This window comes from Sphaeramia orbicularis, chromosome 7 (genome assembly GCF_902148855.1).
Source record: "Sphaeramia orbicularis chromosome 7, fSphaOr1.1, whole genome shotgun sequence".
NCBI classification, from domain to species: domain Eukaryota; kingdom Metazoa; phylum Chordata; class Actinopteri; order Kurtiformes; family Apogonidae; genus Sphaeramia; species Sphaeramia orbicularis.
Genome location: NC_043963.1, coordinates 37,012,563 through 37,027,547, shown reverse-complemented (window position 1 = coordinate 37,027,547; position 14,985 = coordinate 37,012,563). Strand labels below are relative to the sequence as shown.

Sequence of the window (14,985 nt, the reverse complement as noted above, 5' to 3'; positions counted from 1 at the left end):
CATTGGTGGACAGCAGCTCGAGGACTAAATTGTGCGCAGTCATTGGTTGAAATAGCTTCCCAGTCTGGCCAATACAGAAGCGCGCTTTTTACAAACTGCTGCGGGTTCAGGAAGTTGACAAACCACTGCTGTGTGAAAGGACTCAACGAGCAGTCTTCAAGTTCCATCTTCACGAGACGCTTTTAAAACCCCATAGAATTGGAATTAACTGTGTTGGAAGTCTTAATTGGATGCACGGAAGGAAGTACCAGGATCGTCGTTTTATTTTTATCGTATGTATAGAGTGTAAATGACGTATTTAGCGCAGCATTATGTCGTATGTAGCATTTGCTAACGAAGTAAGCGTTATAACTTTAGCCATTTGTTCAAGACAAAATTGTTTTCACTTTTTGTTCTTGGCAAATCACACTTAGAGTTGGCTGAGCAGTTATTATCTTTCTTGATTGATGAGTCTTGATTATTTTAATAATTTTTATTCTTAATCATTGGTTCTCAGGTCCTCTTATTCTGGTTTGGAGGTCCTGATGCATTCATTTACTCACTGTTTGTTGGTTCCTGCGTTTACAGATTATTCTGCTTCTGTAGATTCCCTTCAGTGTATTTTGACTATCATGATATCCTGTTTGCAGTTAGCCTCTATTGTGTTTCTTGCTTGGTTGCTGTAATGCACAGGTGTCAAACTCAGATCCTCGAGGGCCAGTGTCCTGCATGTTTTAGATATTTCCCTCTTCCATTACACCTGGGAGCCATTACATCATTATCAGGCTTCTGCAGAGCATGATGATGAGCTGATCATTAATTGAACCAGGTGTGCTGGAAGAGGGAAATGTCTAAAACATGGAGGATACTGGCCCTCGGGGACCAGAGTTTGACACCCCTGCTCTAATGTATTGAGTACCATTTGTTGCTTCTTCTCACACCTTCAGATCATCAGTAGATTCTTCCTTTTGTCGTCAGCATGGATTCCTCTCCAGTCCTTCGTCAACAAAGCCAGAAGAAAATCTGCACAGACATTCTGAGGTGACGATTTTTTACAAACTATTGGATTGATATAACATTACTTTGTACAGCTTGCTTCTATGATAAGTGCAGTAGTATTTTTGGGATTGGTCTAAATTTATTTGTAGCACAGAATGTAAAATGCAATTTGTCAAATGACAGCTCAGGGTAAAACTTTTAGTAATTTTATTTAAAGGCCTGGCCAAGCGAAAGTGAACATCAGGGTCAATTTCTTTTTTTTCTCTAAAACAATATTTTTGACTACTCAGCATGAAAGATATATATCTCAAGTTTCTAAAACCTTGTTTATTTAATTTGTACCTGAATTACACCTCGATATATAAGAAAATATATGAGAATACAGTGTAAATTAAGAACAGTAAAGGTTGTAAATTAAGAATGAAAATAGCAATGTATGAATAAATATGTTCAAAATATACAGGGTGGGGAAGGAAAATTTACAATATTTTGAGGCAGGGATTGAAAGACAGTGTATGACCAATTAGTTTATTGAAAGTCATGAGAATTTATTTGCCACAAGAAAATTTACATAATAGAAAATGTTTTTTTTCCATGTGTCCTCCTTTCTCAATAACTGCCTTCACACGCTTCCTGAAACTTGCGCAAGTGTTCCTCAAATATTCGGGTGACAACTTCTCCCATTCTTCTTTAATAGTATCTTCCAGACTTTCTCTTAATAGTTTTGCTCATAGTCATTCTCTTCTTTCCATTATAAACAGTCTTTATGGACACTCCAACTATTTTTGAAATCTCCTTTGGTGTGAAGAGTGCATTCAGCAAATCACACACTCTTGGACGTTTGCTTTCCTGATTACTCATATGGGCAAAAGTTTCTGAAAAGGTATGGATAATAGTGTTAGGTATGATTATGACATCAATATATGTTTGGTTTCAAAAAAATTGACGTAGTGCCTGCTGAGAAAAAACAACTAAATTTTCATTGTAAATTTTGCTTCCCCACCCTGTATGCCTATGTCTGTTATATTTCATAATAATCAAATATAATGATTTTGAATGTTATTTAAAAAAAAAAAAAAAAAAAACAGCAGAAAGATGTGTATTAAACATAGTAATGAAACATATATGGCCAAAGACTGATAATTTTATTAGTATCTTCATAAAGTCTTTGATTATTATTCTGGTGCATCACACTGAAAAAACACCTCACTCCATTACTTTTTTTTCTCACTCCATTACCATGAATTAATGTCTTTTAAAACTAAAATAACAATGATATCAGTTTCATTTTGGGCATAATGTACTCTTATATATTCAGAAAAGTGGTATGCTAAATATTTGCACTTTCCTTGAGGAACAGCACTTTTTGGTATTTTTTCCAAACCTTGAATAACTGCTGTATATTTTTTCTCACTCCATTACTTTGTCAGTGATGATAAATTCATGTTTTGTTAAATATTTGGTTATAATTCCTTAATGGCATGTTAAAGTTGCTTAGAGCTACAATGTGAGCTATTATGGTTGCTGCTAAATTATTTTTTAAAAACAGATGTGGAATGATTAGTATTGCTGCAGAGCTTTCTCACTCCATTACTTGCTTGGCCAGGCCCTTAGGTCAGTTGTATGAAAATGAGTGTGTGCCACTGAGATTCCAAGATGGTTACGTCTGTCTTTTACTGACTATTTTGTACTACACAGAACAAAAAATGAACAAAACAAAATGGCAGGGGAAGCAAAGCCTTCCAAACTCATGTCGGCGTCTCACCCTCCGAACCAAAATATTGAGAACCATGATCCAAGAAGTTCAGAAAAGAGCAGGAAGGCTCCTGTGCGACCAACTGTGAGCAGGCTTCCAGTGCTTGTAAAGTCACTTCATCTTCAGACTCCTTCTGAATTCACTCAGTCCCACCATAGATGGGAGGAGAAACCCCTCACTGTAAGTCTTTCTGAATCTTCCACCAAGTTAAATGATGTGTTAAATTCCATGTTTTTTGCATCTTTATCATATTCTGTTTTTGCTGCAGGGGAAAGCTAAATCGAAAAAGCCATGCACAAGGCCTGTACCTTTCAACCTGTCTCAGCCAAAGAACACCAGAGTAGCCTCAAAAAATCAGCAGCCTCTTACTACTCTGCAAACAAGGACTATCAACTCCGACAAAAATGTTTGCATTTCTCATCTTAAAGCAAAAAGCATCAATTCCAAACAATCGGCTCTGTTAAAAGACAATGGGAAGTCCACCAAGGGTCCAGAAGGCATTTCACAAAAGCCGGGACAGATGGGACCTCATAAGACCTCAGCTGTTTTGTTTAAACCTCCATCCTCTGCTCCCACTAATGTTCTGCATCAGAATATCTCAGCACAAGCTGCCGTTAGTGCAGACACCTGTTCAGATGACATGAACCTCCTCAGCCTTAATGATGCATCTAAGACCTCGAGTGCAAGTCAGCATTTCCGAAGTAATTCCGCAAAAAGTGTGACTGGTGAGTTAATTGTCTTTTTTTCTGACTATTTTTCAGTTTTACAGCCAGCTTAGATATATTACTTTGCCAATATGGGCTTATTGCATATGTTGATATTGTGTTTATTTTTTTGAATATCACAGGTTTTTTTGGTTTGGGTTTTTTTTGGTTTTGTTTTTTCTGTTTTGTTTTGTTTTGGGTTTTTTTTTTTTTTTGCTCAAAACCACTTTCCTCCTTAACTTCTTTTCAGCCACAGCTGTACAATAACATGTTCTTGATTCAGATATTTTTTATTGCGAAGCCTTATGATAGTACAGATTTGAGATCCCCTGATTGGTACATTATGCTTCATTTTTAATATCAACATAACAAACATGCATTCAGAAATAAAAGGAAAGGAAAATAGCATTGATAAAGTGAGAAAAGAGGAAAGAAAGAGAGAAAAAAAACACACACACAATTTAACATCTCACCCACCCCACCCCCACCCCTCCTCCCCATCCCCAGAGCCACTGAGATAGCTCGGTATAGTGCTACGCTGTGGACTACTGCTTATATAGTGGATCTAATCTGTCCGACCCTTCCATAAATGACATCACTGGTTTCCAAAGTTTTTCATATTCTCCCAGTTTGTCGTTAAGTGTGTATCTGGTCCTCTCTAAGTGAAGGGTATCCATTATTGTTGTTATCCTGATTTTAAAAGTTGATGTATCTCTTGACTTCCATATCACAGTTTTTTTCTGAAAAATGTATATTGTAGAAAAAATTACTTCCAGACCGTCTTCACAGTTCTCAATACTTTTAACACTGTGTATGGCACACTATGTATCGGTTGAGCAGACAGCGGTGTAGACTGGTCCGGTTTTACACTGGGCATTAACATGTGTTCTGGATGATCAGATCAAGTATCGAGACACTGAGATCTGATCACTCAGGACACGTTCATATGTCATCTCAGATGCTTAAATCTACATTCTTTTAGCAATCTGAACATAAATATGTCCTGGAATGAATTGAAAAACTGCCAACTCAACTCCTATCACCTCTTAAAGTGAAAAGTCAGTGTACCAACCATGTCATGTTATTGTGTTTTAAAGACACTTTAAAATGATAGCACTAATATTTCATATGTGTAATGTATCTGGAGTGTACCTGAACTATGTACAGTGAGAAAATACAATACCAGTATATAATTCACTAGAAATCTGTAAACTTGTATTAAATGCTTGACAATTAAATCATTACTAAAATGTTAAAACCATTTGGGAGAACCAGTGAAACAAACACAGTAGTAAAAGGTCAGGCATTTATAGTGTTTTGACTGATTCACAGCATTAGCTCATGCAATAGCAGGGAACAAAACATTCCACCTTGAAAGATCTGTTCTAGTTTTTCAGTGACACAGTGAGTTAAACTTGCTTTGTAAAATAATCCTTTATTAGAAATATTATACATTTTCAAGAGGACAAACAGTATTGACAGAAAAACTTAATAACAGTGAAAAAAGGAAATAAAAGAAAACAACAATAAGTGTAAGGGAATAAAAAAAAAAAAAAACACTTAATAAAAGATACTTCACACAAAAAATGTACAAATACACAAAAATAATCAGGCAGTGGTAAATATCTCAAAATGCCAAATAATCAGCCTTGTGAATCTTAATGTTGTGGTTTATATTGGATCATTTGATTATATCACTATGTACAGTTGTGTACATTTAGTGCCATCAGTCACAGATATGGCCAACATCTTCTACAATGGTATATGTATATTTGATTAGTTCTGTTATCGGCCTCATATTCTTCATGTAATGGAATCAATCTTACTTGAGCAACAACATACTTAAAACTTATTCATTAGAAAACTAAAGATATCACAGTTTTCTTGATTACCTGTCAGACTTCACTTTGGATTTGACATGTATTTGTTGACAGCTTATTGAATAGTTGTCAACACTTGTATAAGGTTTATTTCTTTGTATTTCAGATAAAGTCGAGACCTTCCAACTTGATCCTGCAGCTTTGCTCAGTATCCTCCGAAATGAGGGAGTAAGCACCACTGGCCTCGTATCTGCAAGTCCACAGTCCAAGCCGTATAACTATCTGGTAAGATGAGGTCATTATAGTGGCTTCATAAACTCAATGCATTTTCTTTGTGCAGATAATGACATTGACAAATGTCATTGAAAGGCAGATCATGAGACTGCCCACTGATCATCTGCCTGTTTTTCTGTTTCTTTCTTCTTTTTTTTTTTTCCCTTAAATTTGCAGCCACAGCGAGTCTCTGTCCTCAAGAGTCAACAGAAAGCTGGACCCAGTACAGGTTAGCGGAACAAGGAAGCTAAAAAGAAAAAGGGAACCTAATGTGTAATTCATTCAGTTTATGATCGCAGATGAAACTAGAAAAGCACTCGGAGAGCGCAGACCTCCGCCAAGACAAATCCCCCCCCCCCCAATCACCACCGAAATTGAATCATTTGTTCCTTGTGCCAGTATCAACATTTCCTGAAAATGAAATCTTTCCATAACTTTTTGAGTTATCTTGCTAACAGACAAACAAACAGACGAATCCCGATGAAAACATAACCTCCTTGGTGGAGGTAATAAAGCTATGTATATCTAATACAGTTAAAACGGTGCATTACAAGTTATAACGCATATACTGACTTATACACAGTATATTTTGTACAATTTAGCATTTATGGAAACATACAGTTATATGTAAGAAAAAACAAATAGTTCTTTAAGGCAGTAACTCTTTGTGATGAATAAATATAGCACGATGACTTAATGAGATTATGTTTAAATTAACCTGTTATCACCATCAAAATGAGGACAACCTAACATCAGATGAATCTTGTCTCTTTTGGGTCTTGTCATTCATGAAGTAAATCGTCTTTGGATATAGTCATGCAAATATCTGTAATTTAACAGAGACATAGCTGAAACAAAGAACGATCTTCAGCATAAGTTACAGGAGCCGAAAATGACATAAAATATATTTAGTCTAATCACTAATTCAAAGTATGGTCATTCGTCATCTTTTTATGTGAAATGTAACAAAACTAAGGGAAATGTTGGGAAAATGGCACAAAGTCTAATGTAAAGATTCTCCATGTGTCTGAATCCTTGCTGCTTTTCTTACAGGATGTGTTAAAAAGGTGCAGTTCTCTCCAGACCCCGCTGCACTGCAGAGTATCCTGCAGAATGAGGGGGTGAAAGCTGCAGGACCCATCGGTGTCACACCCCGAATCTCTGTGCGTCCTTCAGGCAGTGGTACCTCAATCTACACAGTACGTACACTTTGCATGTGCTTGTGTTTTCGGTTTCTATTCCTACCACTAATATCGTAGCGGGCTGACGCCACGTCTTCGACTGTGGGTTGTTTTGACCCACAGTGGAGTGTGAATACTATGTTCACACCCAAACAAACAAGACTAAGGAGTACGCTCACAATAGGTTCATTCAAACTAACTGAAGGCAGCAGGTGTGAAAACAGACCCAGGGACAATTATGATTCTCACTGGTATCATAGCCTCAGTAGTAAATACACAGAAAGTTTCACAGAAATATGTATAGAGAACTGAAGTTCTGTCCATTGGGATTTTATTTTGGAAACACTGAATTACAGTCAGTGGTGAAAAACAAACATTTTTTGGTTCTGTTTGAATAATGCCATCATTTACACATGTGATGTTTGTCAGTTTCAAAGATAATTTTCCAAGAAAGTCACAGTTTGTGGTAAAACTGAAGTATCAGCCAGTAAAAACACATAAATACACAGACTACATACCCGAAAGTCGCAGAGGTGACACCATCAGAACTGTCTCTCTCCATGAATTCTTCAGTATGAGTGAGCTTGTAGTGATTTTCACTTCTTTTGATGCTTTGTCACCTCCTCCTTGAAGAAAACGGTGAAATATGCTGAGTAACAGCTGTTTTGGTGATATGTATCACATGCGAGAAGGAATGCAGTCCACTGAGCTGTGTCAAGACACAATTAGATGTTGCAATTTTAACAACAAACTGTAACAGTCTTGTAAAATTGTCTTTTAATTGACAAACATATGTGTCAATGACACAATTCACACAAGATCAAAAAAATCCTGTCTTGCCATTGACCACCACTTATAGGAAGGTCCTTTGGGACACAGTGGAAGGGGCGGGACTTCAGTTCTCTATAATTAAATTCCTTCAAAGTGTTCAGAACACATATTATAAGTCCTGACACTAAATTGATGTGACTTGTGAAGGTTATTTGTTCAATCTTGTTACATTTTCCGTCACATTTTCTCTTCTGCGGTTTAGTTATTCTATTCATTTTGAAAGACAAACTGACTTTCATTTCACTGTTTGTTTGTTTTGTTTTTTTTTCCAGCCTCAGAGAGTGCCGGTTAAAAAAGATTGTGCGGAGACAAATGGAGGAGCACGGGGTAAGATATACTTACTGTTGTTGCACCACTTCTCCTTTTTACCCTGAATTCATCATTTTCTTTTATTTAGTGGAATCACCAATTCAAATCAAGTTACTCGTCACCATGTTTTTAAAGTCATGAAATGTAACAGAAAGTTAATGGTAGGGAGAAGGAGAACAGGTTGTGGATTTCATTGTGTGCATTCTTGCTGCTTTTCTTACAGGATGTGTTAAATCGGTCCAGTTCTCTCCAGACCCCGCTGCGCTGCAGAGTATCCTGCAGACTGAGGGGGTCAAAGCTGCAGGACCCATCGGTGTCACACCCCGAATCTCTGTGCGTCCTTCAGGCAGAGGCACCTCAATCTACACAGTATGTACACTTTGCATGTGCTTGTGTGCCTGCTTGTTCTCTTTCTTGTTTTGTGACATGACACAAGCTCCTTTGCTCTGTCGCTTTTTTTTCTCAGGCCCAGAGAGTGCCAGTTAAAAAAAGTCATGCCAAGCCAAATGGAGGTCCAGTGGGTAAGAGGCGCTTTTGTTGCTCTGGGTAATGTCTTAATTCAGTTCCATCTCTTTATTTATTTGGACACAATCTGACGCTGGTGTTTTATCCGTAGTGGTACCAAAGACAGAGACTCCACTGAAGATATGGACTCCACAGAGAGTCCAAGACACCAGACATCAGCCCATGTCCTCCAGGGTATGTAGACATAGAGCATAGGTGTCAAACTCATTTTAGTTTCAGGGGCCACATTTGGTCTGAAGTTGGCTGGACCAGTAAAATAATGGTATATAAATAATGTCAACTCCAAACTTCCCTCCCATAATGAAAATGTTTACATTTACAAACTGTCCTTTAAAACAATGTAAATAACATGAACAGCCTAAAATTCCTTAAGACAGGGTTCCCGCAGGGTCTTAAAAAGTCTTAAAAGTCTTGAATTTACAAATCTGCATTTAATACCTTAAAAAAGTCTTTAAAAGGTATTAAATTTGATATGGTAGGTCTTAATTTATGTTGCCATAAACTTGTTTGCTGTATTGTGTTTAAATGTCCAAGCTGCAAAGGAACTAACGTTAGTCACCTCAGTTCCACCCGTTCCAACCTGACAATTTATATTGAAATTAGAAGCACTCGGAGAGCGCAGACCTCCACCAAGGCAGATCAGTGGCTCCCCCACCCCTGATCACCAAAATTGAATCATTTGTTCCTTGTGCCGGTATCAACATTTCCTGAAATTTTCATCCAAATCCATCCATAACTTTTTGAGTTATCTTGCACACAGACAAACCAGCGCCGACAAAAACATAACCTCCTTGGTGGAGGTAAGTAGGAACCAATTATTCCTAACTTGGCAGCCTCTGGTGAGAAATGACCACAGAGCATTCACTTCTGTGTACAGTATGTATGTAATATTCAATCTCTGCAGATATAGATAAATATATTTTCCTATATTCTAGAGGTCACAAATTTTTGCCAGTATGGCCATTGAATAGGCTGTGAAATGGGTATTAAATTGTGTTCTAAGTAGTCTTAAAAAGTCTTAAATGTAACTTGTAGAAACCTGTAGGAAAGAAGTGCAATTTTAACAATATTCTGCCTCAGTGTATCATGTACACATGTACATTACAACTTACAGATCACAGTGGATCTACAAATACACAAAACATTTAGTAACAGGCACAATATTGTTAAAATTACAATTACTTCTCTTAAAATATTTCAGGTTGTTCATATTTGTTCAGGTTATTAACATTTTTTGTGAAATGATTGTTTTAGTATAAATACAGGAAAATTACAGGAAAATGTTTACATTTACAAAGAGAAAAATTTGGAGTTATCATTATTTATAGATTATTATGATAGTATTTTACTGATGTGACCCATTTGAGATTGCATTAGTCTGTACGTGGAACCTGAACTAAAATGATAGTTAATATCTTAAGTGTAATTTTTGCATTTCACAAATTCATCCCATAGGCCTGAATGGACACTTTGGCGGGCCACATTTGTCCCCAGGGCCACATGTTTGACACCCCTGACAGAGTATGTTCACATTGTCTTAATCAATGTGATATTAACTCTTTAAGTGCCAGACAGTTAAGGGGCTAATAAGCCTTAAAAGTGCCACAGAATTTGGCCGTTTTTCAGTATTTCGCGTCGTTTTTATAATATTTGAAGAATCCTGCAGGAAACCGCTCGGTAACATCCGACCGATTGCTGATTAGATTCAAAACGCACCGGACGCAGCCGATTCATTATTGATCGTAATTTGCATAATTTATAATAATAATAATAATCTTTATTTATATAGCACTTTTCATACATTAAAAACTGTAGCACAAAGTGCTTTACATATCAGTTTAAAAATCAGTACCGCCCCCCACCCACACCCACCCACTCACCCGCACACACACACACACACACACACACACACATATACATGCAAACCCACAAGCTCACACATACTTAAGAAGACTGACTGAGCACGGGTAGACCAGAACAAAAATGTACAAGTAAAAGTAAAACATCAATTTAGGAGGCGCTATCTCAGGGAGCCATCCGCACCAGGATGCAGCCGGCGACCAGGCACCAGCAACACAGCCCCGCATCCCAACTAGTGGGAGAGGGCCAACTGGGACCCCCACCCACCAGAAAGGAGCGGACCCCAGTGAGAGAAGGCGCCACAGCCCCCGGAGTCCACAGCCGCCCCCCGGCATGGAGGGCTCCCTCTGATGAAACACCGGAGAATAAGAGACATTAAAAAGATATAAAAATATTATTCGGTCACGTGACCTCAAATTCCCGTCTGCTTGGTCTCAAAAGGGGGACACAGAAAGAACGTCATCGAAATGTGAGAAAGAAATGGGGGTGGATGGTTTGTTTGTACACAAATGTGGCGTGTTCTCCAAAGCCGATCTGATCGGCCCGTGGCACTTTACAGGTTGTTTTCGTAAAGCCGATTTAATTGGCCCATGGCACTGAAAGAGTTAAATGGTGCAGGAGGCTGATAGTTTAGATACAGATTAAATCAACACGACTCTATCCAGCTTAGTTTTAATAATGGACATTTACAAAAAGTACACCAGAAAACAGCTTTTTTAAGGTGAATAATTTTCTAGCAACATTACACAGACTTATATATTTCAGTCATTCTACAAGTTTTTATTTTCCCTTTCTCCATTCTAAATACGGATTTTTGGAGTGGACGTTAGTCATAACTTGGAGTTGCCACCTGTTTGGCATATTTCCTGCAGTCGCTTTTACAATGATACTGTTTTTCAGAAGTGGCATATGTCATCACAGCAGTCACCGTATGCAATCACACCCGGACTGAAGGGCTGCAAGACAAACATTCAGCCAGACCAAGAGGTGAGGACAGAATATTAGGACAGATTCCTTTAACCTGTTCAGAGGATCTTTAAACAAATGTATTTTTAATCTAAAGCAGGGCTAAGCATGTAAACAAAAAACTCAAGTAGTAGATTCTTTCAAAATCTGAATTATCTTTCATGTTTGTAAATCAACACAGGGCAAGACAGTATGAAAAAAACAAAACAATTTTGCCCTCATTTTTATAGATATTGTGATTATGACATGACCCACAATTTTCGTAGTGCCAGCGATCTTTGCATTTTATTGGGTTTATGTGATTTGTGCTTCAAGCGTCACGTTATTGTTGTATTATTGTGATTTTGGTTATATGTGATCAATGTTTAGGTCATGTCAAGTCATTTGTCATTTAAGATTTGTTTCCCTTTCTCTATTGTAGGGGGTCGTTCAGAGATTATTTGTTGATCCTGATGAGCAGAGCTCGGATGTGACAGACCAAGTCCCTGAGACACAAGCAGAGCAGCTTCCAGTTCAGTCCTCAGTTGTAAGACAAACACTGAAACTCTCCTCCGCTCTACATTTAATCACTGTCTTCGTAAGTGTTATCAAATTATTACAAGAAACTAAGTGTGTTGTTTTGTACCTTTAGGCTAATTCCCACTTTGAAGAAATGGTAGCAATGACTGAAGCCAATGAGGATGAGGAGCAGGAGAGGACTAGAGGAGGACAGCCGTTCATCCAGGCTTCAGAGAGGGAGTCCGTCATATTTTTTTCAACGGGCAAAAAGCTCTTCAGAGCTCCATATTTTAAGAAGCAGGAGGAGGAGGAGTCTCGCAGCTGTAAAGAGACATTACCGGTGTCAGAACCGAACCAACAGTTCAGTACTTCTGTTCAGACCCTGCACAGAGGTGAATTTATTTTAGTGTGTGTAACTAAAAATGCCACAATTAGTATTCCTGAATATTTGACTAAGTACAGGTGTGTGCTTTACAGATCTCATTGGTCAGAAGAGTTGTGCTGTCAATCCTGCAGTGGCCATGCTGCGTAAACGTCTTCCTCCTCTGGAGGACCTGCGATTGGATGAGGAGGTGGCCACCTACACCTCGGCATCTGTCCCGGACGCTTCCGGGTTTGTCCCCCCTCGGCCTCGCTGTGGAAACCCACTGGCCTCCATCCTGCACTTTGACGAGTCTACAGTAAGTGAATCGCTGTTTGGAGGGAAACATTCAGCATTGAACAGGGTTTCTGTGGGTCATTAAAAACCATTAAGTCATTTAATAAATTTTGTGAAAATTAAGGCCTTAAATGGCATTAAAAAGCGTTAAATTCGATGTCCAGAGGCATTAAAAAGTTAAATACACTTGATGGAAAAATAGCTTTGTTATTCATGATTTATTTGGATTATATAAGCATTTAATAATTTTGATTGGAAGTATAGTGTGATGATTGACAGGTGGAACCTTTTTAATTGACTATTATTTTTGGCCGATAAACAAAGTCACAGCACCGGATGCTTGGAACGCAACATGCTATGAGTGTGTTCATGCCATGGCGAAAGAGTGGAGGGAATATTAGCAAATGTTGGAAAAATGGGAAAATCCAAGTTTCAGCAGAAGTGATAGGAGGAGGGACTATTCAGACCCTGGTTAAAACCTGTCGACAGTAAACCGTCATAAAACTGTATCTGCAGTTGGACATAGGCATTGAATTTGTTTAAAGTGGCTTTAAAAAGCATTAAATTAGTTTTGCTGATACCTGCAGAAATGATAAATATGTGATTATAGAACAAATGGCCTTCAGTTTATTACTGGTTTTCTTTTTGAGACCACATAAAATATAAGTATCTTTGTGATACCCAAACATTTGGAGATGCTAAACATTTGGTTATAATTTCATCCCAAACATTCACATGAACAGGCTGTTTTCTGGTGGTGTCAGAGGAAAGTCATGGATTTATCAGCATGGTATAAAACAGGTCCTAGCGAATCCTCAACAGGTGCTTCCAAATTATTTCTGATAATATTTTAAAGTATTAATGTGTCCAACAACATTAGCTCATACAAATTATAAAAAAACAACAAACATTTAAGACAATACTGAGGCACAAAGTTTTGTATCTTCTTTACATGGACCCATGTAATTAAGCTTAACTATTCAATTCCATCAGTGACTGTGACTATTGAAAATTAAACTATTACAATATTAATTTGACACTGATTATTTTTTTTTAGTAATTTGATATTATATAATGTATGTATTTGGTATTATAGGGACAACAATTTCTGTTTATTCTGTCACTGCACCATAGACTGACCTGTACCTTGTTGTGGTATAGTTTTAGGTCCCAGCTCTCTTTGACCTGGGGGGATGGGGGTCTTTTTTTTTTCCTGAAATATGTTTAAGACCCCTGATTTATCTTAATCTGTGTCATAAATTTCGACATTAAAATTCAGAGGTAATGTTTGAAAAACATAAATTGATGTAGAAATATTGAGGAAACAACAGAGAATCGCTGCCAAAACAATGTAACTTTCACACTATACCAGGTTTTGAATAAAACAGGTATTTATCTTAAATCACAATAAAACCTGTGCAGTGTTACAGCCCAACAAGCTTCACATTTAGGTCCTTTATTGCATATACAATGTGATCCATCATATAATGTGTTTCTCTTTCCTTTCTTTTCTTTTTTTTCAGAGATTTGTACCAATCAGCTTTGACATGTCTGCTGGTTCTCCTCTACATGACAGATAATTTGCACTTAAAGTATTCTACTTTGAATATTTAGAGTGGATCAGGTTCTCTGGTCACTAATGAGTATATTTTTCATATAACTGAAAATATCTGTCCAACACTGAAAACTGCCTTATGAAGGAGGTCTAGATTTATGTAGAAATATTTTAATTTAGTGCAACAATTGTAACAGCAGCTCCAAGAAAAGATGGAATGGACTTCATTAATTGGAGCTACACTACAATATTTAGTATAACTCAGCCAGAGTAACTTAAATGGACCTTATGGAGTATGTTTTTTTGTCCTCTGTTTCCTTGTGCCTGACGTTCACTGAAAGCTGCTGGTGTCAGAAACGACCCCTTCTATTCGTCGTCTTACACTAGATGCTAAAAAAACACTTGAAAATGCATCTTTTATATCAGGTACACTCATGTTTGTTGGTAACGTAGATGGATACTTTTTAGAATAACTGAATGTGTGAAGAATAATTGCATTTTAAAAGGTCAGTACAGACTCAGTCAGTATTATAGTCATGATGTACAGGGTGTCCCATAAGTCTCCATACATAGGAAAAATAAACGTTTCTTGACATAAACCATTTTTATTTATATAATATGCTCTATATGACTGCCATTTTGTCGGGAACACATTTCAATGCGTGTCCTCCACTGTTGAAGAACTATAAAGAAGAAATATAAAGAAATACATGTTAGAACCATATATGTATGGAATGTACAGGGTGGGGAAGCAAAATTTACAATATTTTGAGGCAGGGATTGAAAGACAGTGTATGACCAATTAGTTTATTGAAAGTCATGAGAATTTATTTGCCACAAGAAAATGTACATAATAGAAAATGTTTTTATTCTATGTGTCCTCCTTCTTTCTCAATAACTGCCTTCACACGCTTCCTGAAACTTGCGCAAGTGTTCCTCAAACATTCGGGTGACAACTTCTCCCATTCTTCTTTAATAGTATCTTCCAGACTTTCTCGTAATAGTTTTGCTCATAGTCATTCTCTTCTTTCCATTATAAACAGTCTTTATGGACACTCCAACTATTTTTGA

At 37.4% G+C, this 14,985-nt stretch overlaps 1 protein-coding gene across 1 annotated transcript; it reads left to right on the top strand.

Moving 5' to 3' along the window:
• Positions 1–138: 138 nt before the first annotated feature.
• Positions 139–14,422, top strand: troap (trophinin associated protein). The gene is made up of 16 exons (XM_030139831.1): positions 139–272; positions 927–1,020; positions 2,677–2,914; positions 3,003–3,459; positions 5,425–5,543; positions 5,709–5,760; positions 6,585–6,730; positions 7,816–7,870; positions 8,076–8,221; positions 8,319–8,373; positions 8,469–8,551; positions 11,138–11,224; positions 11,625–11,729; positions 11,835–12,093; positions 12,179–12,381; positions 13,883–14,422. Exons 2-16 carry the CDS (start codon positions 959–961, stop codon positions 13,937–13,939), a joined length of 2,124 nt encoding a protein of 707 aa, XP_029995691.1. The 5' UTR covers positions 139–272; positions 927–958; the 3' UTR covers positions 13,940–14,422.
• Positions 14,423–14,985: the final 563 nt, after the last annotated feature.

What these genes read in the sequence shown, in the direction of transcription:
- troap (XM_030139831.1), top strand. Translation starts at nt 959, where the DNA reads ATGGATTCCTCTCCAGTCCTTCGTCAACAAAGCCAGAAGAAAATCTGC. An exon ending in GAAAGCTGGACCCAGTACAG is followed by an intron (nt 5,761 to 6,584) that starts GTTAGCGGAACA and finishes CTTTTCTTACAG; the next exon opens with GATGTGTTAAAAAGGTGCAG. An exon ending in GACAAATGGAGGAGCACGGG is followed by an intron (nt 7,871 to 8,075) that starts GTAAGATATACT and finishes CTTTTCTTACAG; the next exon opens with GATGTGTTAAATCGGTCCAG.